The sequence below is a fragment of the Podarcis melisellensis genome (genome assembly GCF_964234715.1).
Source record: "Podarcis melisellensis genome assembly, chromosome: 14".
NCBI classification, from domain to species: domain Eukaryota; kingdom Metazoa; phylum Chordata; class Lepidosauria; order Squamata; family Lacertidae; genus Podarcis; species Podarcis melisellensis.
In genome coordinates this window covers 17869523-17895376 of record NC_138546.1, presented here as the reverse complement: position 1 = coordinate 17895376, position 25854 = coordinate 17869523, and the positions used below count along the sequence as shown (strand labels likewise).

At 47.4% G+C, this 25854-nt stretch overlaps 1 protein-coding gene across 3 annotated transcripts; it reads right to left on the bottom strand.

Moving 5' to 3' along the window:
- Positions 1-17: 17 nt before the first annotated feature.
- Positions 18-23637, bottom strand: LOC309356524 (glucagon receptor-like). 3 transcript variants are annotated; one of them, XM_081888035.1, is made up of 14 exons: positions 23540-23637; positions 15455-15587; positions 14619-14715; positions 11227-11334; positions 9829-9950; positions 9437-9543; positions 8312-8468; positions 6135-6294; positions 5123-5183; positions 4797-4866; positions 3812-3900; positions 3579-3717; positions 3284-3325; positions 18-2771 (listed from the first exon to the last, which is right to left on the bottom strand). In XM_081888035.1, exons 2-14 carry the CDS (start codon positions 15527-15529, stop codon positions 2700-2702), a joined length of 1299 nt encoding a protein of 432 aa, XP_081744161.1. In that variant the 5' UTR covers positions 15530-15587; positions 23540-23637; the 3' UTR covers positions 18-2699. The 3 variants fall into 3 exon arrangements, with proteins under 3 accessions (XP_081744161.1, XP_081744162.1, XP_081744163.1); XM_081888036.1 differs by lacking the exon at positions 23540-23637 and adding an exon at positions 19000-19084; XM_081888037.1 differs by lacking the exons at positions 15455-15587; positions 23540-23637 and adding an exon at positions 13576-13663 and having other exon boundaries at positions 14619-14683.
- Between the last annotated feature and the right edge of the window lie 2217 nt (positions 23638-25854).

Sequence of the window (25854 nt, the reverse complement as noted above, 5' to 3'; positions counted from 1 at the left end):
TGAATGTATCTCAGTAATGAAGAAGGCATTCAAAGTTTTATTAGCTTGAAAAACTCTTGGAGTCCTTACAGAAGCCTGCAGTGAAGGGACTGGTGTTGGATTGGAGTCCTCTATTCCATCTTACTTAAAGTTGCTGTGCATCGTGTACCCTTTACCTCCAAGAAAGGAAGAACCTGCTGAGAAAATAAAAGTTCTGCAACAAGTTCTAGAAGATGCTAAACTTGTGGTGGGGAATAGCTGTGCTTTAGAATCCCTTTGAGCCTCCAGACCTGTAATCCTTCAAATCTTCCGCTGCAGCTGTGCAGGGATTAGGTCACAGCAAGATGAACCTGCCTGTGTCTTCTTTGATGCAACCCTGACGTCCAAGTCACCCAGCTCTTCTCCGCTGTGCTTCCTTCTCCTTGCCCCAAGGGGCATCCCTTTTGCCAGAAATAATTGGCACTGTTTTGAAACATGTGCAGAACAGTTGTCTGTGTGAAACTATCCTTCCCCTTGAGTGTTTCATTTAAAAGAAGTGGCCTACTTAGTCTTAGCAGGCGCAGAACAGATGGGATTCATTTGGCCCTCCAGAAGTTGCTGGACTACAACACCCATCACCCCTGCCCTGCTTACTGGGGCTGATGGGAGTTGTAGTTTAGTAGTACCTGGAGGCTCAAAGGTTTGCTACTCCTGCTGCAGAGCAAGCATTCTCCATAATGCCAAGAGCTGGGTCGCCTCCTGCATTCCCCCACCCCCTGCAATAAAACTAAAGGGACACTTGACTTAAATGTTTCGTAGCACTGCCCGTTCCAAAACAGGCATCTTTTTTGCCGCCTCCAAGGTAGCTCAGTTCATACAGCCTTCTGACACCCCCTTCCTGCTTTCTTCTAGGCAGTTTTTTCCATAGCAATGACTTCTGCAAGTTGCTCGGCATTGTGAATTGGCTGTGTGCAGCAATCCTTATTCTTCCCTGGAGAAGGAGGGGCTGCCGTAGCGCCTGCACCCCTCAAAGTTCTTTGCAGCCAGAGAGAAAGGCCAGTGCTGCAGAGGGAGGGGGCAGTAACTTCAATTCAATAAGGCACAATTCAGCCCCTCCTCTCAGAGCATGTTCCTATGCCCTCAAAGTTTTTCCCTTCAAAACCCTCCATGGCCTTACACTTCCCTCTATGTGCTTTATTTCTTGGCACATTTCTTCCTGTGACCTTTGACCTTGACCTTGCCCCTCTACCCAATATGACTCGGCCTTTTCCCTTTGGTGGGAGAGAGGCATTTCCAGGCAACCTCCCTTAGAAGAGTCGTCATTTCCTCCTCCTCCCACCGCCAGTCACTGCCCTGTAACAAAGCCAACTCGAAATGATTGCATATTCTTCCCATGCCTCTAAATTCTCCCTTTCCCATGTTGTTCCCTTGCATCTGCGTTGCACGTCAGCCCCCTGGAGCCATGGACCTGTTATTTGCAAAGTGTCATATATGGATAGATGGTAGTATATGAAGAATGACCATTGTCCCGCACGCACTGGGCAGCCAAAGAAAACCTTCAGAGCTGCCCAAAGGGGAAAAGAGGCAGGAGTTGTTGTTTGAGATGCAAAGTGCGTCCACCGCTGGTTGCGTGAAGCCCGAGAAGGTCAGGGTGTACAGGGAAAGTACTCTGAGTTCTCCCAATGTTAACAGTGCGCCTTGCAAAGTGATGCATCAGAAGCTTGTGCTTTTTAATGAGCACAGGGACCTCATGCAGAAGCTGAGCGAAGCACAGTCCTCTCGACTCCCCAGAAATGTCCTCTTTGGAGCCAAACCACTGGGCTCAGCCATAGCTAAGGGGAGCGTTGCAGAGTTCCCACACTGAGTCAGGCTGGCCAATGCCTGGGCTACAGAGCCATGATGTCACTTGAAGGGGTCCTCAATGGGTTTCTTGCTCTGACATCTTCAGAAACAAAACTGAAGAGGGATCTCAGTGCCTCTGTCTGCAAGGCTATCTTGATCTTGGCCTAGAAGCCTGTAGCCTTCATAGTCGAGAGAGGAGGTCTTCGTTTCTCTGGTACAGAATATACCTCTGTGAAAAGCTTGAAGCTTGAAGGTAGATAGCAGCTGCTGGACAATGGGAACAGGTGGTAGAGGACAGTATTAAGGCCCTTGGTGATCTCCTAGGATGGACTGCCATCCTACCAAAGCTGAATCCTGAGTTGGTTTTGAGACGTGGAACACAGGAAGCTCCCTTATCCCAAGTCAAACCATTGCCTCATCTGGTATTGCCTACTCTGGCTGGGCAGTGGCTCTCCAAGATTTCCAATGGGGTCTCATCCTGCCCTATCTGGAGATCCTGGGGATTGAACCTGGACCTTCTCTATCCAAAGCAGATGCTGTACCACAGAGATAGACACGCACACATCCCTCTCTAATTCCTGGAGCTTCAGGATTCCTACTGCAGCGTTAGGCAAACCCTCCATCATGCTCTTTGGCACTTTCTAATGCCCTTTCATGGCTGGTATATCATCATCCGGGTGCTGCAAGCCAGCAATGTCGATTTCTATGTTTTGCCAAACTGGTAGAAATAACCTCTGCCCCCGGTTTCAGAACGTTGCCTGTGGTCCTCCAACAAAGCTGTAACCATCACCACCACCATTGCCCCAAGCACTCTGGCCATCTGAGAATGCCAGGTGCAGCATCATAGAACAGAGCATCAATCGCTGTCTTAAGGAGCTCTTGGCATCCCCAATTTCCTCTTACTGGGTGCAGCAGAGGGCAGGGTGGTCCAGTTTCCAAAGCTGCCACCTCTTCTTCATTTCGGATTTCACCTGGATGAAAAGGAAGCATAAGAACAGCCTCCGGAATCAGACCAGATATACAACTGAGAAACCAAGCAAAAGCCTTCTAAAACGGAATAAAATATTCCCAAAACAGTAACAATTAAAAACATCTAAAAGCTGTTTCAGTTAAAAGCAACTGCGATTCAAAACATCCTTCCATCCAGTGATCTTGGGGTTGCCAGAATCAGTATAATTCAGCCACCAAGTATGCTTGGGTATACAGGAATGTTTTCAAATTCCTTCTGAAAAACTAATAATGATGGGAGACAGGCACACCTCGCCAGGGAGGGTATTTCACAATCAGGGAACCACCACCAAAAAGGCCCAGTCAGCCCCAACCAGACATCCCTTGGTGATGTCAGCACCAACAAGTCCTCATCTGCCAATCAGAGGCTCCAATAGGTAAGGCTGATCAGGGATTAGTATGAGCTGTATAAGACTGCATGCCCAAGAATGACTGGATCATCTCAGCCAGGGTGGGCGGTGGGGACATTGCTTACCTCCTTATTTGCAAAGCAATACAAGACAGCAACCAGGAATCCCTGCAGTAGATGAGAGAGAGAGAGAGAAGGAAGCATGAGCTTGCAATAGCAAACAGGAACCTGTTGGAAAACAGGGCCAAAGCCTGATGGCTTTTGCCAAACAATTTATTTCTGCACACTGCTGCCACATACATTCTCCAACAAACTTTCCCCTTTAGGGTGGAAGTAGGAAATGGGGGTGGTGGTGGTCAGGAAACAAGTAAGCAACCATGTCAGAAAGCAGGTGATCCATGCCAGGTGCTCCCAAACTCACCTGAAAGGAGTTGAGGAAGAGAGTGAAGAAGACTTTGATGTAGCGTAGCACTCCTGTAGTTTGTTCGTCTGTGACAAAAATGAAGACTACTTCATGGATCCCAAAGAGAGGGACAAGGGTGAGGGTTGCTTTGGCCAACCTGGAAGGGACAACACCAAACAGGAGATGAAACTTAAGTTCCTGAGTTCAAGACTCGGGCTTTTCTTTGGGGTTTACCTGGTGAACAAACTCACCGCAGTTTGTAGTCTGCATAGCCCTTCTGATTGGCTCGCAGCTTGGCCAGGATCACTTTGAGGATCTGCATGAAGATCAGCAGGTTGATCTGGGAAGACACAGTGGTGAGTTAATCAAGGCTTGGAAGCAACAAGCCCCTTGCTCACAAAAAGATGCTAACAAGAAGATAAGACATTGCAGCTGGGAAGACTGTGCCATGTTCTTTCTTCCCCCTGTAGATTTTGGGGAAGAGCCATAGCTCAGGCGGTAGAGCATCTGCTTTGCATGCAGAAGGTCCCAGGTTCAATCCCTGGTATCTCCAAGTAGGACTACTAGGAGAGACGCCTGCCTGAAACCTTGGGAGAGTTGCTGCCCGTCAGAGTAGACAATACTGAGTTAGTCTGACTTGGTATAAGGCAGCTTCCTGTGTAGCATTTGAATGGGGGGTGAGAGACACAACATATTGCCAAGCTATACTGCTTTGACATGGCTGGCAAAGTTGTTGCTCTTCCTGAGTACCAAAAGCCAACCAGACCCTACCACCACCACCAGAAAGGCACCGTCCTCCCCCTTTCACCCCATCCCAAGCTAGGCAAGAGGGACAAGGGGGAGGCACTTACTGTTAGTTTCTGTTTGCCACTGAGCAGCTGCTTAGAGTCACAGGACTCTGTTTACATTCCAGAGACTTTCCAAGCTGTTGGAAGTCTCACGGGAGAAGGGAGACGGATGTGACGTTAGTGGTTTCCTGTTCCTTTGTTCCTTTGTTCAGTTGCTCTCTGCTCTCTCAGAGAGAGGATGTATTTTTCTTTGCTCTCTGAGTAGCTTAGTAATAAAGCATTGCATGTAGCCATAAATCTCATCACTTCTGCTGCTTTGGAAACTCTGCTGAACGGGAATGTGCCTGAGGCCTCATCAAAGGCTCAGGTTGTTAATTATTCGTTGGGGGTGATTCTGGAGGGAAATGAGCTTTATCAGGTCGGTCGCAGCGAAGATCCCGACACTTACCACAGATGCTAGCAAAATAGGGATGCGAATAATCCACCAGTAATTCATGTTCTCGTTCAATGCCCAGCACCTGCAGCACAAACAGGGAGGAGATTGGCATTATTCCAGAGGGGTTAATGGAACAGGCAGGAAAACAGCTCTGTGGGAAAGATGGCAAGCAGGGCTGCTCCATCAGCTTCACTGAGAAGCCACAGAAGACTGTGGGAGACATGTCACCTTGTTCAGCCATTGACCTACATCTTTCCCCCCCTGTTTGACTGTATAACATAAAATCCCTCCCTGTGCCAATCAGCCCAAATTCCCCATCCCAGCACCACCACACTCACTCTGCATTCTCCTTCAGGTACTTGGCAGCCATCCACGGCACCACAAAAGCCACGGGGGTTCCTGCAAGTCACACAGCAAAAGCTCTGGAAAAAACCAAACACTCACTGGAAGTCGAGAAGCAAGCTAGGTCCACCCCACTGCATTACTGGGTTAAAAGGCACTGTCTCCACCCCCATGGTTCTGCCCGGACACTGAGGTCCAGTGCCGAGAGCCTTCTGGCAGTTCCCTCACTGTGAGAAATGAAGCTACAGGGAACCAGGCAGAGAGCCTTCTTGGTAGTGGCACCTGCCCTGTGGAATGCCCTCCCACCAGATGTCAAAGAGAACAACAACTACCAGACTTTTAGAAGACATCTGAAGGCAGCCCTGTTTAGGGAAGCTTTTAATGTTTAATAGACTATTGTATTTTAATATTCTGTTGGAAGCCGCCCAGAGTGGCTGGGGAAACGCAGCCAGATGGGTGGGGTATAAATAATTATTATTATTATTATTATTATTATTATTATTATTATTATTATTATTATTTTCCCTCCTTCAGCATCCCAAATCAAGCACCGTACATCAAGGGGTCTTCAGCCCAGCAAAGGTTCATCGATAGCCAAGATCCCTGTCTTGACTCAGCCGTTGAGCCCAAATGGGCAAATTGCCAGGTAATGCAATGGCTGCAGCTGGAGTTCCAAAATTAGCACTGCATATAAAATAGTGTCCTTTGCTTAAGTTCAATTCTCAAGATTCAGATTGTCCCCTCCCCCCAAAAAATCACAATGGATGAAAGAAGATAGATTGAAGCTGGGGATAAGAACTGTAGACTGTTCCATGTGGGACTGGTAGGGCAAAAGGCAGGGAGCTCAACAGTAGGGGGAGCCGGATCCCATGGTAGGGAAAGCCAACTAAGGCTAGCTTTGAGCAAGATTATGGCTTTTCCTTCAAATAAGACAAAGTGTGCTTAACAATGTATTGTGTGCACTGGCCCCAGTATTAGCAAGTGCTTCCCAGCCCAGTTCTTCCTTACCCCAGCCCAAGTACAGGTACAGAGTGTAGTAATTCTTCTCTGAAAACACAGCTCCAATCAGAAGCTTGTACAGGTAGACCGCCTCCGCAAGAAACCAATAATGATTGGCCAGAATACAGTACTGCATCACGACTTGAGCCACTCGACAACCAATCGCAGCCTAGAATAAGAGAGCCAATCAGTGTCTAATAAGAACCCTTTCCAGCACTTATGAAAAACATGGAAATAATACAGTAATACACATACTGTTGGCATTTCAATCATCATCGTTATTCCAGTTATTTTTGTCATTTTAATTTTTGCTGTTCTTATTTCAATGATTATTATACCCGTTTTTTAAAAAATAGAATTAAGTTTTCCAAAGACACATCAATAAAAATTAGAACCATTTAAAGCACCTACTTAAAAAGCCAACAAGGAAGGGGGCTTAATTCAGCAGCAACAGAACATCTGCCTTGCATTCAGAAGGTCCAGGTTCAATTTCTGTCATCTCCAGGAAGGGCTAGGAGGGTCCCCTGGCTGAGAGTGCTGGAGAAGGGCTGCCTGTCAGTGTACACAATACTCAGCTAGATGGACCAATAGTCTGACTCAGTATCACATGGCTTCCTATGTTGTTGGACTAGAATATCCATCATCATTGGCCAATGGCCCTGCAGTCCGGGGCTGGTGGGAGTTTCAGCCTCACTGTCCAGCTACTATCTTAAGTGGGGCAGGGTTAAAAAAGATGGGGCTTCATTCCCCCCCCCCCAGCACCCCAATCAATAACTTTACATGAAGAGATTTTCAGCAAAGGTTGCTAGATGCTGAGCTCCATGCTGTCTTCCCTGACTGGAGGAAGAGGAGAGGACAGAGGGTGAAGAAAGAGCTGTGAGCAGAAGTGAGGACCTTCTTCCCATCCTTTGGACCTCCTGGGAAACCCAGCAAACCTGCTGTACCTGGAACTGGGTGTGGAGAGTACAGCTGAATGGGACACAGCTTTGGGTAGCCTGTAGAAGCAACATGCCAAGCCCATAAAAGGCAAGTCTAGAGTGAGAGACTAGGGTGCTGTTTCCAGAAGTCGTCTCATTGGGAGACTTTTGTGGGTGAGCTGAGAGTTTGTTTGAACCCTTCATGGGAACCCAGAAGCTGAACAGGAGGGTTTATCAGAAGGAAAATGAATTGATTATGATTTTTATACATTAGCAACTTTGGATTAATGCAATATTTTTATATGTAACTGTGCATTTTTTTGTAATATTTTCTTTTGAGTTGTTTGTTACAGTTTTTTTGTACACCACTCAGAGATATTTTTAATAAATGAATTAGGGGGGAAACCCAGAGTCCTTTTTGTTGGGGATAATTCAGATGGAATGGTTGATGAAAGGTTATTTATGTATGCCACTAATGCAGCTCGTGTTTTGTTAGCCCAAAAATGGAAAACGAACGAAGTCCCAACTAAAGAAGAATGGCAACTTAAACAGATGGAATATGCTCAGCTTGCAGACATAACATATAGAATAAGAGAACAAGAAGTACATACGTTTAAAGAAGATTGAAAAATGTTTATTGAATATATGGAGGGAAATTGTGTATATTTGAAAACGTGGACAGTGTTAAGATAAATTCAACAGTGTAAATAAGTTTTGGTGGATGTAGTAATAGAATACTGAATGGTTTAGTTTATATAAAACATGCAGGGATTTGTGTTATGCAAAATGAATCATGGAAAGAGAAGAAGGGAAGTTATTGGTATTTTAAGGTTGTTGAAATGAATATTCTAAAATGTAAAACAGAAATGTTAATAAAAAATATAGGGGGAAAAGAAAAAAGAAATCAAATACAGTGGTACCTCGGGTTACAGATGCTTCAGGCTACAGACGCTTCAGGTTACAGACTCCACTAAACCAGAAATAGTACCTCAGGTTAAGAACTTTGCTTCAGGATGAGAACAGAAATTGTGCAGCGGCAGCGGGAGGCCCCATTAGCTAAAGTAATGCTTCAGGTTAAGAACAGTTTCAGGTTAAGAATAGACCTCCAGAACGAATTAAGTTCTTAACCTGAGGTACCACTGTAATCAAATCAAATGTTAAGCCCAAATGAGCAAATTGCTCAGGAGATGCAAAATTTGCCATTGGAATTGAGTGCAATAGTGCTGGTTTCCTAAGGTTCATGCGACAGTCCGGAGGAATCATACATGCCTCATGGCTCAGCAAGGCCTCCCAGTCGGAAACCTGGAACGTCTCCCTTCTCCACATCTGCTCCAGCAATGCATCCTTCACGATCACAGAGATGGCCCGTAGCCCGAAGGAGGCGAAGAGGTTTGCGTGGATGTAGTTCCGGGTGCAGCGAAGCTTCCTGGGGGGTGAAAAGGACATTGCAGTGGGTACCCAATGTGGGCAAGGTTGGACGCTGTCCACTCGCCGGTGACCCAATAGCTCCGCACCACTCTATAAATGCTTTGAAAACACAAGTCTTTCAACGAAGCTGGTGTAAAACCTATTGACGGTCAGAGCAGCTCAGGAGTGGCACCAATTGCCTAGAGGGGTGGTGGGCCCTCCCTTGCTGGGGATCGTCATGCAGGGGTTCAACTCAAGCCAGGCTGCCAAAGAAGATCCCTGCCCAAAGCAAGACTTGTAAGCTCCTGATCAGAAACTCCCTGGCACATCCAATCCCAGCAGGTCCCTGTTGAACCTAATATGGCTCGTGGGCCAGAGGTTCCCCCATGCCTTGGTGTTGACAGTATCAAGCTGCATGGAGTGGTCTGTCTCAATGCAAAATGCTTCCTACATATCTTAGTCATAGGCTAGATCAGTGGTCAGAAACCTTTTTCAGCTGTGGGCCGGTCCACTGTCCCTCAGACCATGTGGTGGGCAAGACTATATTTTTTTGGGGGGGGGGGAATGAAAGAATTCCTATGCCCCACAAATAACCCAGAGATGCGTTTTTTAAAAAAGGACACATTCTATTCATGTAAAAACATGCCGATTCCTGGACTGTCAGTGGGCCGGATTTAGAAGGCGATTGGGCCACATCTGGCCCACAGGCCTTATGTTGCCTACCCCTGGGCTAGATGGACCCAGTAGAAAAGCAGCTTCCAGTGATCACAGACATTGCTGGACACAGTCCTGTGTATGTTGAAGGGGTCGCCATGTGCCTATCCAAAATTATAGCAGCCAAATGCTGTGGATTTCTCTTCTCTCTCTCTTCCTTGCACACCTCCTGAACCTGTGCAGAACAGACTGCACACTTGAGAGAGAAAGGGAGAGGCAAAGGCGTCCATCACCATCCCACAGGGTCTTTCGCTCTGAGCCAGGATGCAGTACCTGAAGACTGTAAGGATGAGCAGAGCCAAGACCAGGGCCAGCAGAGAGAGGGAGTAGCCCACAGTGTAGAGGACCTTGAAGCTGACCATCAGGCGGTAGGATGATTCCTGTACAGGAGAGGAGGCCCCATCAGACAAGCCAAGGCAACCCATTTCCACTCTTTTCTGGACGCATCCAGCCCATTGGGGAAGATGCAACTGGGAGCATCAGAGGCCAGGGACAGTGGCGCCATCAGGGTAGGCCTTTGGGGCAGAGATCCGGGCCCCATTCAGCAGAACAAGCAGGAAGGCCCTCAAACACTGCCAGCCAGGCTTGCCATGTTTAGAAGCAAATGACATGTCATTATGAGCTTCACGGAGGGCCAGCAAATCCCAGCAGGCTCCCCTTCTCACCTCTCCAGTGTTGCCATCCACCTCTTCCTTGCACTGGGAATGGTCCCTCCAGAGCTCTGTCCCGTTCAGCATCGCCCAGTGGCCATCAGGCCCACACTTGCGGCTCACCGTACCATGTTTAACTGTGAGCGAAAAAAGGCCAGGCATTGACAGGCTGACACGCTTGGAAATGTCAACGCTTAGCGTCACTGTGCAGAACATACATCCACTGAAAGCAAGACTTGCTGGCATGAGCTAAGCTGCAAAACAACATCAAACCTAACATTATGTAACATACATTCAACAAACACAGAAAACGTAACCGGCTATGCACAGCCGGTTATGTTTTGTGTGTTTGTTGAAGGCATGAGCTAAGCTGCAAGGAGGAAGGGAGACTCCAATCCTCTGAGGGATCATAACAATAGGGCCAAGCAGTAGGACCCAGAGGGAGAGCTGGGCTCCAACCACCCCAGCACAGTGAGTCAGGCACTGTCATTTATATATTCAGAGGTCACAGGGCTACTGTCAAAAAGGACAACCCAGTGTCAGAGCTCCCCTTGTGCATTTTGTAACATCTAGTTCAATTTATCTTGTACTGACAGTGTGGCTGTTTCTCTACTCCATTATCAATAGCAGTTGTTGGTGTGGGTGGAGGGAAAAAAACCTAATATTATTCATTCATTCATACCCTGTCCATCTGGCTGGGTTTCCCCAGCCACTCTAGGCGGCTTCCAGCAAAATATTAAAATACAATAATTCATCATATATTAAAAGCTTCCCTAAACAGGGCTGCCTTCAGATTATAGTGATGTCAGGACGCAGGACAAGTTGAACTAGCCATTACAAAGGTGAAAATGAGAACCCCAGCAATGTTTTCAACAGCAGCAGGATGCTACAAAATGGGTTTAATCTGAAACATCAGCACCAAGGACAGCGACTCTTCCCAATTTCCTGCTTGATTTACAGTTGATGCAAAATGATGCCTGCTTTGATTTATGGAACAAAGAGGCAACCTTGCGTCATCCAAACGTTCTGGGACACAACTCCTATAATCTCTGACTGTGGACATTGGACTGATTAAAGCTATAGACCAGAACATCTTGAAGGCCCCTGATTTATTGGTTGGTGTCCTGTGGAGGTAAAAGACAGTGCAAACTTAGTCAACAGGAGTCAAGAATATGGCTTAGTCAACAAGGCAAAGTTGACCTAGTCAACAGGATTTGAGAAGTTGGATAGAAGAAAGAGAAAATAGGGATTTGCAGGACAAGTTGAGAAATCCCAGCACGGAGACCTGCACACAGGAGATGGCAGAGAATGTTGTAGATGGAGTGTAAAAGAATTTTAGTGAATCTAAGCCTCAAGCTCCCTGGAATGCCTTGCAGATACTCTCCAAAAGAACCCACCAAGAAACAGCCTTACCTTTCTCATACCAGGGCAAATAAAAAGGGCAGGAGACATTGACGATGGTCCCGGGACTCCCATCTGGCCAGCATGCATACATGTCAAACGTCCGATTGCAAAACAGCCCTGAAAGAGACAAAAGCAAGTCTGGTTGGGAAGGGCAAAACATAGAAGGGGGTCCAATATATTCAGCACAGCATCCCAGAACACAATGTAAAATGCCTTCCGCATCCTCAGTATATCTGTGGCTGCCACTTCTGAGTTAACTCAGCAAAGAGAACTGGTCCTGGGACAACCCCAGTTTGACCCTTGCCCAAGCCTCCTTAGGCTTTTCTAGACCAATTCTCAGCCACAATCTCCACTGACAACATGGAGTTCCATTGTACATAACACAACTTGTACATCATTCTCCTGAAGCTAAAGGACCCCTTGTGTTTTTTCAGTGTTCCTAAGTCCCTAAATTTGGAGCATGCAGAACGACTCCTTGGTGTTCTTCCTTGGTGCCTTCTCCACAGTGACCCTGGGAGCCAATCCTCCGACACTGACTCACCTCCTTTAAATCGGATTGGCTGCAATCAGCACAAAGGGTCAGAAGACACCTTCTCATTGGCTAAAAAGCTCCCCTTTCATGCTGTTTGTGTGGCTCTGGGACTCTAGAGACAGTGACCCTGCTGCAGAGATCATTACAGGTCTTTGACTTCCCCCTTCCCTTCCCATAGTCCATGGCCACTACACCTCTGACTCTGACACCAACAATATTCACTGGGCCATCAGCATTCAGGATCCCCCCCCCCCATAAATATGTTTTTGTCTTACTGCCTGAGCCTCTTGGTACCTCCTTTTCTTGTGTGGATAGGGCCATTCTGGCTATGCGAGAATCCTCATTCAGAGAATGAGTTTGAAGTTCATATACAGCACACTGTCTCCAAACTAACAGCAACTGATGGACCTATCCCAGTTTGCGGATTTGTCTAACCTCCTTTCAAAGCCATTTCAGTGTGGCAGTCACCACCTTCACAGCAGCAAGTTCCATAAACTAAGTGTTAACGCAACTCAGCAAAAGCATTTGCACACCCATTTTTCAGAAATCAGATCGTAAGCGCATAGCCCTGCAAAATGTAAAGGGGAAGAGAGAGGCAAGTGCCACTCCCTCGAGGTAGCTTTCTTAGCATTACATGAAATCAGCACATTTTAATTCTATATATTGCTGCCCCTTAAAAAATAATGGGTGGGGTGGGGGTATTCAATACATTTACTCCCTCTCCCCATTCTTTAACAATACTGGTGGTTTGAATGGTTCCATCCTGTAAAGTCTTCACAGGAAGGCAACACAGCAGGCCCCTTCCACTCCTTTTGGGCGAGAGCCTTAATAGAAATTGGTTCACTCTGCAAAAATCAGCTTCCCAGCAGGAGCAACATCTATAAAAGCAGTTAAATAGAATCTCCAGACCTCTTCCCTACACACACACACACACACACACACACCCTTGCTGTAATCAAAATCAGGGTGCTTAAAGGATGCATCTGTTCTTCAGCGGGCTTTTGACTTTGCATTTAGCATTGCAAGGAAGGTGCCTGCTGGGAATTGGGGTCCGGGGGGGGGGCGTGGAGTTTCACTGGATTCCTTATACTGAGAGAACAAGAATCCACCCTGAGCACTGCACTTAGGTAAGTCCCTTTCTTTTGCTAGAATAAAAATATCCTGTCCATTTTCACTGCTTTGAGTGAAAATGGGCACCCCTTCTGGGACTGACATCCCAGGAATTCCTATGGGATGTTTGGAGACTCTTTTGTCCATTGCAGACTAGAGTACAGTGGTACCTCAGGTTACAGACACTTCAGGTTACAGACTCCGCTAACCCAGAAATAGTACCTTGGGTTAAGAACTTTGATTCAGGATGAGAACAGAAATCGTGCTCCGGCGGCGTGGCAGCAGCAGGAGGCCCCATTAGCTAAAGTGGTGCTTCAGGTTAAGAACAGTTTCAGGTTAAGAACAGACCTCGGGAACAAATTAAGTACTTAACCCGAGGTACCACTGTATTAGGTTGGAGTTATAACTGACTGACAGAAGGAGGTGTGGAGAGAGAGAGACAGCACAGGAAGGTGGAAGAGAAATACAAACCTTGCTAGGGCAGAAAACAGTTGATGTGCCACCTTTATAGCAGGTGCCCAGTTAAAATAATTTGCAGCACATCTACTCAGAAGTCAGCCCCACCAATTTCAATGGACCTCACTGCTAGGCAAGGGTGTGTATAGAATTGCAGCTATGCTATGCAATTCCATGCATGTTTACTCGGAAGTAAGACTTGGTGTGTTCAATGGTACCCATGATAATGCAGACGTTAAGCTGCAATCCTATACACTTACCTGGGATTAGGTCCCATTGAACTCCAAGGGACTTACTTCTGAGTAGGCATGTATAGGGCTGTATAGTTAGCCTCTTTGGCAGGCCTACCTGTGATTGGAGGAAAGAGAAGAGAGGGGGAGAAAGTAGGTGGCCCCAACCAATCAGTGCAGGGAAAATGCATCTCAAGGTGTACCTGATATGAACCAATGTCATATTTAGCAGCAGCAACAACAAAAAATGATATGAAAATATTTGTACCGAGAACTGGCTAATAAACTGGTGCATAAGGTATAAATAATAGGTGTCCCCAAAGAACTTGAATATCATTTTTCACCCAGCGGTGGTCAGGTAAAGCCCACTCAGGGTCCCTGTTTTATTCACTATTCACCATTTTTGCTGCATTTTCTAGTGCATCTCTTCTATCATGGAACTTGAAGGGGATAAGGCCATAGCTCAGTGGTAGAGCATTTGACTTGCATGCAGAAGGTCCCAGGTTCAATCCCCAACAACTCCAGATACAGCAGGGAATGTCCTCTTATCTGAAGACCTGGAAAGCTGTAGACAAATACTGAACTAGATGGACCTGAGTGTCTGACTTCATACAAGGTGATGATGCTCCGTGATCCTTAGAGGCCCCTTTGAAGGCTCAAAGGGGGCTTAAGACAGTCTCATTGACCTCACTTCAGCAAGGCGGCTGAGTCTCCTGCCTTCAGACCATGTGGAGGAATAGTAGAAGCCTATCACTTTTCAGGATTTCCTCTTCTGCACCTTTCTTCTCTAGTCCAATCCTTTAGCAACGTAGGAATCTTTTTCCCAACATGGGGCTCAAACCCTTGACCATGAGTCTAATGCTCTACCAATTGAGCTATCCACAGGCTCTGGGCTTCTGTAGGAGGAAGGTGGAGTATCTAAGAACAAGTATTGCTCTAATATTTTTATGCAAACTGCTTTGTGAGGTTTGCCTGAGAAGCAATATGTAAATATCTGAAATAAATAAAGAGGTGCAGATTTTCCCAGCGCAATTGCCACTTTAAAATCAGACACAAAGGAAATGGCTCCTTACCTGAAGGGTAAGGATCACTTGCTATCTTCTTCAAGCACTCATCTTTATACCTCATCCATTGTTCAAATGTCTTCTCCAGAACCTTTGGGCTGCAGCCCTGCAAAAATAAAACACTCTGTTGAGACTCAGGGCAAAGGAACTGCTAAATGCCACCTTTACTCCTAGGCAGATAGCATGAGAATGGCCCAAGACAGCACGGCACCTCCTCCCTGGGGCCACCATAGTCCATCTGCACCTCCTGACTGAACACAGTGAGGACTAGAAACCTGCAGTTTTGCATTAGACAAAAGTCTCAGAAAGCTGCACTGTGCACTCAGTACCACACTGTGCTCTCTACTGGTGTGGATGGACTCACAGCATTGCAAGGGAAGGTCAGGAGTCCAAAATCCATTCAATGGACATCTTGCACTGTTGTTTTTGGGTGGTCCTGCACAATGCACCATTTCCCTCTTCTCTACGCCTTCTATCCAGGGGGAGGGAGGCATGTTCCCACCCTGCAACGGGAAACATCTCCCAAGAGAGATACACTATTATGTTTTCTGGTAGGTACTCAGCAGGGTTGCCAGTACTTAGTCTGGAATTGCAAGACCTTTGCCTCTTTGGACCTCTAGGGAAAGAGGTAAAATCTCAGGGAAAGGGAACTGAAATATACTTGGAGTTGAGGGTCCCTTCCAACTCTACAATTCTATGATTCTATGAAGTTAGGAGGCCTGCCAAACCTAGCCCACAGCACCTGGCTTTGAGCAGGAAGACACTGTCCGTGAGACAAAAGGTACCCTCCAACATCAAGGCCTGCATGAGTAAAGACGATGAACTGGCTGGCTTGAAACTCTTACCTCCAGAAAGATCAGGCTCATCCAAGGGAGGCAAATTAATTTAGTCATGGACCAAGGAGAATATACATCCCTCATAGTTAGCTTTGCTCCTTGGCACGGGGATCACAGCCAAAAGATGGTCCCTTCAAAGCCCCTGAGAGAAAGAGGGAAGAACGTGGCAGGAAAACAGGTTTAGAGACACTTTTGGAGAACTTTTTTCTAGGATATTCCAGACAGTCAGCAAAGATGGATGAACTATCCTGTCTCAAAGAATGCTACAGAAACACTTGCCTCTTCCCATTACTATTTCCCAGCTGGTTGAAACTGCTTTCCTTTTATGTAACCACAACATTATTGAAATAACTAAACATGAAGGGGGGAAATAGATCCAGACAGAAAAACGAGAAGTTTTGACGACAGCAAACAGCAGGCACCAAACCTAAGTACCTAATTAAATCATTACAATTATTATTCTTGTTCTTGTTCTTATTCTTATTATTGTTATTATTATTACACTATACCTGGAGGTCTCACTTTTTTGTATTTGATTTTCAGCTCAAAGATCCTTGGATCTAACATCTGCTCAAGGATAGCTACAGATGGAAAGCCCTAGTTCCTCTGCAGGGAGAGATGGGTCTGACTCACACTCATGCAGCTGTGTGTGTGTGTGTGTGTGTGTGTGTGTGTGTGTTGAGATTCTGCCCAAGTACGGAAAAAAAGCAGGCAGAATGAGCCAGCAGCAGACTGGTGGGTATGGAGTAGCAAGCTTCATCATCCTTATTTTTCTGTCCCATTTGGGGGCTGGGAATCTCTGGGCTTCTGTACCTGGCCCAGGGGATTCTCCCCAGGCCCTGCTGTACACCCACTTTAAGTGGATTTGCCTGGCTGGAATGTGTTCTAAACTATGATGACGCCTCTTGCTTGCCTGGACAGATGGAGGATAAAGGGGGGGGGGGTGCAAACCTCTGTTTTTTTGCATGGCTGGAATGCAACCAATGGTAAAATGGTAAGTCACGCCTGTTGCTCCACCCACTTTTTGCCTCCAGCCCCGCCCACCACTGGCATGTGGCCCTGGGGAAGCTTGCCTGCCAGGGAATGTGGACCTTGGACCAGAAAAGGTTCCCTACCCTACAGTGATACCTCGGATTAAGTACTTAATTCATTCCAGAGGTCTGTTCTTAACCTGAAACTGTTCTTAACCTGAAGAACCACTTTAGCTAATGGGGCCTCCCACTGCCACCCGCGCAATTTCTGTTCTCATCCTGAAACAAAGTTCTTAACCCAAGGTACTATTTCTTTGTTAGCAGAGTCTGTACCCTGAAGCATATGTAACCTGAAGCGTATGTAACCCGAGGTACCACTGTACACAATCCTACCCTCCCTCTCCCTCTTTAATGCTTTATTGGTTTCAAAACTGCGTAACAGAAATAATAGATTATAACAACAAAATAAAGATAAACATTCATTCGTTCTTTGATTGCTGCTTGTTTTGTACCTCATTCTATACTTCAATTTAATATGACCTCCGATCTTCCCATTATGTTCCCGAGTTAGATTCACTGGATACACATTTGACTTTATTTTCTCCCTATTATATAACTTGTTTTTGGTTTTTCCAAAACTGTCCTATTCACACGCAGAAACTCAGTCAATACCTGCCAATGGATTGATATTTTGACAATGTTCTTTTACATAGACTCTCTCTATATATCTGGTAAATTTTTCATCTGTAACATCTCATAGCCTTGCTGATATTCTCACAAATTGTGCATACTCTCTTAATGATTTTGCCAGTCTGATTTGGATGGGATAGTTTCTCCCTTCCAACCTTTTGCAATTAAAATTCTGGCAGCAACTGTAACATATGTAAAGATTCTCTTGAACTTTTTGGGAATTTCATTACCCATAATTCCTAGCAGGAAGGCTTCAGGTTTTTTGGGGGAAAGAGCATTTAAACATTTTCTTAAACTTGTCGTAAATCATTTCCCAAAATGTCTGACAATCCTACCCTATCTCGATTTCTTCTCTGTTCAGTGGTCAGGGATCAAACAATCCACATACCATGCATGACTGCTGTATCCAGCATTTTAGGGCGCCAGGTAAAGATGCTTTTGTTCACCCAGGTGTGTAGCTTTTAGTTGGGACCATATGTTATGATGCTACCCTAGCCTGTATTGGTGTCCATCTTTCTAGATATAGGGTAGCATCTGTCCTTTCTATGCTATTGCAGGATGAGCACTTTCAGCCAATAACACACTTCTAACTTTTTGATGTATTTTAAATTGCATATTGTGTTTACCTTCATAATCGTAAGTCACTATGAGACATTTTATGCCAGGCATAGGCAAACTCAGCCCTCCAGATGTTTTGGGACTACAGTTCCCATCATCTCTGACCACTGGTCCTGTTAGCTAGGGATCATGGGAGTTGTAGTCATAGGCGCCGACTCCATGGGGCCTGAGGGGGCCCGAGCCCCCTCAATAATTTTTTTTGGGGGGCTCAGCCCCCCCAATAATCTCGGGCGCCCCTCCAGCAGAGCGCCGCCGCCGTCCCCTGCCTCCTCCCCACCTGCTCCCTCGCCAGCCAGCCAGCCAGCCAGCCGCGCGCCCTAACCGGAGAGCCCCGGCTGTCCCCCGCGAGATTAGGGAATCCTCGCTGTTTCGCCGCTTCGCAGCACCACTGCCGGGGGGAATTTCCTTCCTCCTGGTGGAGCTGATTAATAGGCGCAGCACGCTCTCCCCTATTCGCGCACGAGGAGGCGGCGCCACTTTATTTGCATATTCATGAGCTTATTTATTATTCATGAGCTTTCCCGGGCCCCCCCAATATTTTTTATAAGTCCGCGTCCCTGGTTGTAGTCCCAAAACATCTGGAGGGCCGAGTTTGCCTATGCCTGTTTTATGCAGTAATCCACAAATAGATGCAATAAATAATCATTTGCTCTTATGACCTGTCGACTAAAGCTGTGCACACGCTCTTGTTTGCTCAGTATCCTGTGCCAGGATCTCACCACCAGATCGGAAAGCGGCTCGCACACCAAGTTAGCTATAATCCATACCTATCCTGTCATTTCTTAGGGAGGGAAAACGCATCTTGATGAGTTTCCCCTGAAACCATCTTTAATCCGAATTGAAGGGAAGTAATGACCTCGCTGCATTTTAAGCCGTTCATGTGCACACACCCCAAAGTCATCCAGGTGGTTTGCAAACACATTAAAAATAGGATTTGAATATGAAAATTAAACGTGGTACAAAACAGCTACTTACAATGCAAACCGGCACAGAGATGCCTAAAAGGTAACATCAAAACAAGCCTCCAGAAATTGGAAATTGCTGGATTAAAGGAAAGGAGTGAAAAAGCACTTGCAGCCCCAACACAGAAGCAAAGATCTTGTCTTGATGGGTATCTTATCTCTGGCTCCAGTGTCACTTGCGCAGCACAAACCGAAGTTATCGCCTGCTGGAATCTCATGAAGCATTATATAAAAACTAATCCCTCGGGAGAGGCATAATCGCGTAACAGCACCACATAGGCTGATTTGCATCCGCAGCTCAACAGATACTGACCTGCTAGGAGAATGTCAGTAGTTCACACGCAGCAGCGAGAGCAGCCTGAGCTGGAGGATGCTCTGAGTGGCATTTCAAGCATGTGCTCAGATGATCCCAGTCAGGACTGGCCTCCATCTGTTTACTTATATGATAGAAATAGCAGAAACTGCACTGGCCACAGCTGCAGGACATGCTGGCGTGTACCAAACAGGCTACACAGGTACAAAAGACGTCTGCCTTCTGCCAAGTCAGACTATTGCTCTATCTAGATCAGTATCAGTTACACTGCCTGGCAGCGCTGCTCCAGGGTTTAAGACTGGGGTCTCTTTCGGCTCCAATAGGGATTGAACCTGGGACCTTCTGGAGCCAGAGCAGATGCTCTAAGCCCAGTGCCCTGCATTTTCTCACAGTCAAGTTTCCCTCTTACTGGAACCACACACATCCTGCTGCTACAACTGCTCCTTTCAGGAAAAAATAAAGAAATCTCAAGTTCTAAACAGTGAATGAACCATGTGAATGGAAGCTAGTTCTCCAGAAACAAGCAGTGGTCCCCAATTCATTCATGGCTGGTTCCGCCTCCAGATAGTAAGGAAAATAACAGGGAGAAAATACTGCAGAGCAGGAGATGGGAACCTGCAGTACTGCAGTATTACTAGACTGTGGGCACATCTGCACGACACATTTAAAGCACATGGCTTATTCTTAAATAATAAAAATAACAATGAGAACTTTTGTTAAGGGTCCTGGGAATTGTAGCTATGTGAGGAGTTAACTACAGTTCCCAGCAGTCAAGGCCAGGCCGTTTGAGGGGCTGGGGGGCTGCCAGTTTAATATCCTTCTTCCCTCCTGTTCAGTTTCTTATTTATTTCTTTTTAATAATGATGATGATGATGATGATGATAATTTATTAATTATACCCCACCCATCTGGCTGAGTTTCCCCAGCCACTCTGGGCGGCTCCCAATCAAGTGTTAAAAACAGTACAGCATTAAATATTAAAAACTTCCCTGAACAGAGCTGCCTTCATATGTCTTTTAAAGATAGGATAGCTGCTTATTATTATTTAAAGCATTTTCATCCTGATCTTTGGCTAAAGAAAGGCTCCCAGAGCCACAGCTTCAGTTATCATTAATAAGAAGGTTCCTGTGGCATAACCAGTCTAATTAATGCCTGAAGGGGTTAATACCATAGAGTAAGCTGTCCTGCCAGGCTTAGCTATGTCACTTCTCCTACTTGGGAGGAAATAGGTAATCAAGCCTATTGTCCCCACACACCCTGTAGTCTACCTGGGAAGCTCAGCATGAGAACAGGAGCTTTTCTCAAGAAGCTGAGAGATACCGATGGATTGTGGCTAACATCGTGCATCCTTGGCTCCCAACTGGGAGCATGTTGGGGCCAGCATAACCGCTAATGCGTGCACAAGCCTTGAAGTGAAAGCATCCCCAAAGATGCCATTGTCAAGATGCTGGAGTTTGAACCTTTGGCATGACAAAAGTTGGGGCTCTTCACGCACCTGGCATCTGCCCTGCCAGCAAAACCGTCCCTGGACTTGCAGCCACGGGTGACCTAAGAACAAACTGAAAGAGCATCAGCACAAAGCCGTACTTGTTCCAGGTTCCTGGAAATGGAACTCCATTGCAGTGGCATTCCGCGAAGAAATGGCCTGGGGCTGCATGCCGGAAACGTTTAATGAGGCTGCAAGCGTAATAGAAATGTACCTCTGTTAGAGTTAAACAAAGCATCAACAAGGAAAGAGGCAGGGGAGCCAGTTTCTTCTCTCTTCCTTAAGAAGTGGAGGTTCTTCCCCACAACTATGGGTAGAGAGAAAGGAGTGTGTGGTTGCCATGCACCGGAGGCATAGTATTTTGGGAGGGGCCTGGGCAGTGCTCCCCATCCACTCCTTTCTGACCACTCTTTCTCAGGATCTGACAACTCAACAGTTCTTAGGAACAGGGCATCTGTTGATGTAAACCTGAGCTAGTGGAACCTGTGGTCCTGCAGATGTTGGAGTACAACTCCCATCATCCCTGATCCCTGCAACCTCTGGAAGGTAGAAGAAGAAGAGAAGGAGGAGGAGGAGTTTGGATTTGATATCCCGCTTTATCACTACCCTAAGGAGTCTCAAAGCGGCTAACATTCTCCTTTCCCTTCCTCCCCCACAACAAACACTCTGTGAGGTGAGTGGGGCTGAGAGACTTCAGAGAAGTGTGACTAGCCCAAGGTCACCCAGCAGCTGCATGTGGAGGAGCGGAGACGCGAACCCGGTTCCCCAGATTACGAATCTACCGCTCTTAACCACTACACCACACTGGCCCTCTTCCCCAGGTACCAGCTTCCCCATCCCTGACACAAAATAGTGAAATAGCCATATGTGTTAAGTATGCCTGCCAAACACAGTATGGTGTAGTGGTTAGAGGGTTGGGCTAGGATCCAGGAGACCAGGGTTCAAATCTCCACTCAGCCATAAAGCTCACAGGATGATCTTGGGCCAGCTGCTATCTTTCACCCTAAACTACCTTGCAGGGTTGTTGTGAAGATAAAATGAGAAGAGAAGAATGTATGCCATCTTGAGCTCCTTGAAGGAAAGATGAGATATAGGAATAATAATAATAATAATAATAATAATAATAATAATAATAATAATAATAAAAATGCTGCTCCTTCCAAAAGAGATGGGCACATAATCCAGCAAAAATTATCATGGCTAAACTGCAATCTCATTCCCATTTACTTGGGAGTTAAGTCGGAGTGAACCTGGTGGGGCTTGCTTCTGAATAAACATAGAATCATAGAATGGTAGAGGTGGAAGGGACCACAAGGGTCATCTAGTCCAACCCCCTGCATTGCAGGAATCTTTCACCCAACATGAGGTTCAAACCCACAACCCTTAGATTAAGAGTCTCGTTCTCTACAGACTGAGCTATCCCTCAGTGAAGAGCATCATGCTGTAAAACCCATGACAAACAGCTTGATCCTATGCAGGCTTACTCAGAAGGAAATCTCACAAAGTTTAATGAGATTTTGTTGTTTACAGCAGGGGTGTAGAACCTGTGGCCTTGCAGATGCTGCCGGACTCAACTCCCACAGGTCCTGGCCAACAACATCTGGAGAGATCCTCATCCCTGGTCTACAGGATCACAGCCTACATCCTCTACCATTGCTTTCAGCAGGATTTGCAGTGCACACCTAGGCACGTTTACACAGAATTAATTTACCCAGAACTTACGCCCTGGTTAATATGCTTAGGACTGCCACCCAAGTCAGGGAATGTGCTCAATAGCAATTAAATTAATGCTGCTGCGATCGATATTATTAAGTATGCAACATCTGTGTGCCATTGGATAGTACAACCACAACGAAGCTGCACATACAGACTCTCTCCTTTAAGGAAAAAGCGTGGGGGAGTCTGGGCAAAGGTACGGTCTTTCACAAAACTAACATAATTCTGCCTGGAATGGTGGTGTGATAAATTCCAAAATCTTTTGTCAAATGCCAGGCGTGAGGGAGCAGCTGCCTTTACTGTCTCGTGGCACCTTGAAGGCTGACTGGCCGAGCATTTGCTTTGCATGCAGAAGGTCCTGAGTTCGGATCCCCGGCATCTCTCGGTTAGGGCTGGGGAGTCCTGAAACTCTGGAGGCTGCTGCTGCAAATCAGTGTAGGCACCACTGAGCTAAATGGACACAGTCTAAGGCAGCTTCCTAGATTCCTCAAACCAGTGTCGAGCTTTTCCTGTCTGCTTGATCCGCAGCAAACTCTGATCCACGATGGTCGAGGCGCCCCATGCAACTTACGGAGGAGGCTGCAGTACTCTGCTCACGTGGATGCAAGCCCTATTGAGCAGAATAGGGCTTGCTTCTGAGTAAACATGTAGGCTTGCGCGATAGGAGCACCCTCCCCACCCCCGAAATTGATAATCAATACAACTGGGGAGTCGGGTGACATTGACCCCGGCCCGGTGCAAGTTCAACACACACACACAGCCTCCGGTCCCCTTCCACGGTCCTTCCTTCCAGCCACGATCCTGCGAAGACGACCACGTTTCGAGGCTGGGGAGCCCTCCCCTCGCTCAAAATTAACTCCTGCGCACCCGAGAGGTGGTCTTCCTCCTATCTTTTAGGATCTACAGGCGGCACGGCGGGGGGGGGGGCGCGCGCACACAGATAAATAAGGGGAACCTGCATGCCTTCTCCCCAACCCCCACGACAAGTCTCTTACCCCGCCCCCACATCTCATCTTTTTCTCTTAGAAATCTCATCAGTGGAACAAAACTCTCCTCTTTAAACAAAACGCCCCGTGCCCTCTCTGTGCTTTATAACGCCGAGCCTACCTCTCAGGGTTGTTGTGAGCAGGAAACGGGGTGGGGGTGGGGGTCAAACCTTGCGCGCGTCCTTCAGCTCTTGGGGCGCAAGCGGGGAGAGAGAACTCATCCGTCGAGGAATACAAAGAAATCCTTCGCAATCCCCTTCTCCGCCGCCTCTTTCTTGCGAAGCAGGCGAAGCAGGCGAAGCAGGCGAAGCAGGCGAAGCAGGCACACCCCTCCGTCGGATGCGCGCCTCACCTGGCCGGGCGACTTCTCCTCGGCGTTTGCTCCGATCCGAGCCTCTTTCTCCTCCTCCGCCGCCGCTGGATCCAGGCAGGCGGGCGCTCCCTCCAGGCTCCCGCAGCCCGATGGAGAGGCTGGACTTGGATTTGGTTTCCTCGCCCCGACGGAGGGGTAGCTGCTGCCACCGCCGCTGCTGCTCTGGACGCCGCCTGCTCCTCTCCGGCGCGCTTCTGCGTCCCGTCCCCTCGACGGAGGAGCCTTGCCTCGTCTCTCCCAGCCAGACTCCTCCCTCTAAGCCGCTCGTGGCTCCCCGGACGAAGTCGAGAGAAAAGTGTGAATGGAATGGAGAGGGAGGAGTATTTCTCTAAAGCCCCCAACTCCCACCCCCGCGCTCTTTCGTGCTGCCAGAGTGGTGGAGACGACGCGCCAAGGAGGGGGCAGACCAGCCCCATGGCTATCCCTCTGCACCAGACCAGCGGAGATCGGTTTATTGGGGTGAATGGAGCACTGCCCCCATTAACCACAGGCTGCCCTCAGCCAGCCCCTACCTGCCTGTCTATGGGCGTAGCTGGGGGGGGCAGGGAGGGGCAGCTGCCCCCCAATCAATACAATTCAGTAAAAATCCATAGAAAACTGAGGTTCTGTTCCCCCTAACAAAAGGCCTGCCCCCTTAACAAAAGGTCTGCCCCCCCAAAAAAAAAAAAATTCTAGCTACTATGCCCATGCGCCTGCCCCTTGCTTGCATGCAGCCAAGAAGGTAGCAGTGACTGTGCATGCTCTGAGCAGCCGGGCAAGGCCACCTCGTGGAAAAATCTGGTTGCTGGCATGGGCCATTTGGCTGGCAAAGCTATTCGAAGTGTGAGCAGAGCAGGGGCTTGGAGGGAAGAAAGATGGAGAGAGCAAGGGAAACTGGCAGGAGGAGGGGAAAGGAAGGAAGAGAGGAAGGAGGTAGAATGGAAAGCAGGGGGTGGAGAGAGGCAGGCAGATGGACTGACCAAGGAGGAGGAAGAAGAAGAGGAGGAGGAGGGGAGGAGAAGCAGGGCAGACCCCCATTGCTGCAGAGTAAGTCACTGGCAGAGCACGAAAGGTGAAGAAAAGCCAGTTTTTGTGTTTTCTGGTCCATGACCTTTCCCAGCTTTGAAGGTGCCGCAACATTTCCTTGCTAAGGGCGCAAGGGAGCCTAGATATGTCTCTCTGTACACATGAGCAACTTAAAGTGGGGTTGAGATCCCGTTGTTGCTTTCTAAGCAGTTATTCCCAGGGACAGCTGGGGCCAAGGGAGGCTGGTTATTACTATTATTTATTGAATTTATATACCGCCCTATACCCGCAGGTCTCAAGACGGTTCACAGGATAAAATCAGACTATAAAACCACAAAGTACATAATCAAAATAAAAACAACAACAACCCAATAACCCCTTTCTGGTTGGAGAGAAAGCAAGGAGACCATCTGCAGGTGGAGTGAGAGCCAAGAGCGAGCAGAGTCAACTAATTCCAGTCACATCCCCATCTTCTTCCCTGCTGACTTCCGCAAGGGCAATAGGCTAAGGTGGAGGAAGCAGACAACCAGAGCCACCCTCTTAAAGGGCTGTAGTAAGAAAGCTATTGGGCTTGGAGGAATCAAGGCTGAGGTTGATGGGGCAGCGTGCCATTTGCCCTATCAGACCAGCCTTCTTTTATGGGAAGCTTTGATGCCCTTGGTTATGTGGGTTAGTATTACGCCAGAAATGTTGCTGCCTCTTTTTCCTAGAGCTGGGCAAGAAGGAGAGTTCCTGGGTAACGGGAGCTCAGAACAGATGCATCTTATACCTATGGGACCACCACTCCTGGTATGTCCCACGGAGGACCTTACGGTCTTCAAACAAAAACATCTTGGAGGTCCCGGGCCACAGAGAGGTTAGGCTGGCCTCAACCAGAGTCAGGGCTTTTTCAGCTGTGGCCCTGATCTGGTGGAACGCTCTGTCACAAGAGACTAGGGCCCTGTGGGACTTGACATCTCTCCACAGGGCCTGCAAGACAGAGCTGTTCTACCAGGCCTTTGGCCAAGGCACAGTCTGACCCCCTCCTTTGGTAATCCTCACAGAACTCTAGCCCAGTGGTTGCCATTAATTTGATTTTGAATGAATTTATTTTATGCCTTGTTACTTTTATTGTTGTTAGCCGTTCTGAGCCCGGCTTCGGCTGGGGAGGGCGGGATATAAATAAAAATTTATTATTATTATTATTATTATTATTATTATTATTATTATTATTATTATCTTGATGCAGCACGCCTTTGCCTGCTGAACATTCTCACAAGGCAGAACAGTCTCTGTCGAATCTTGGCTTG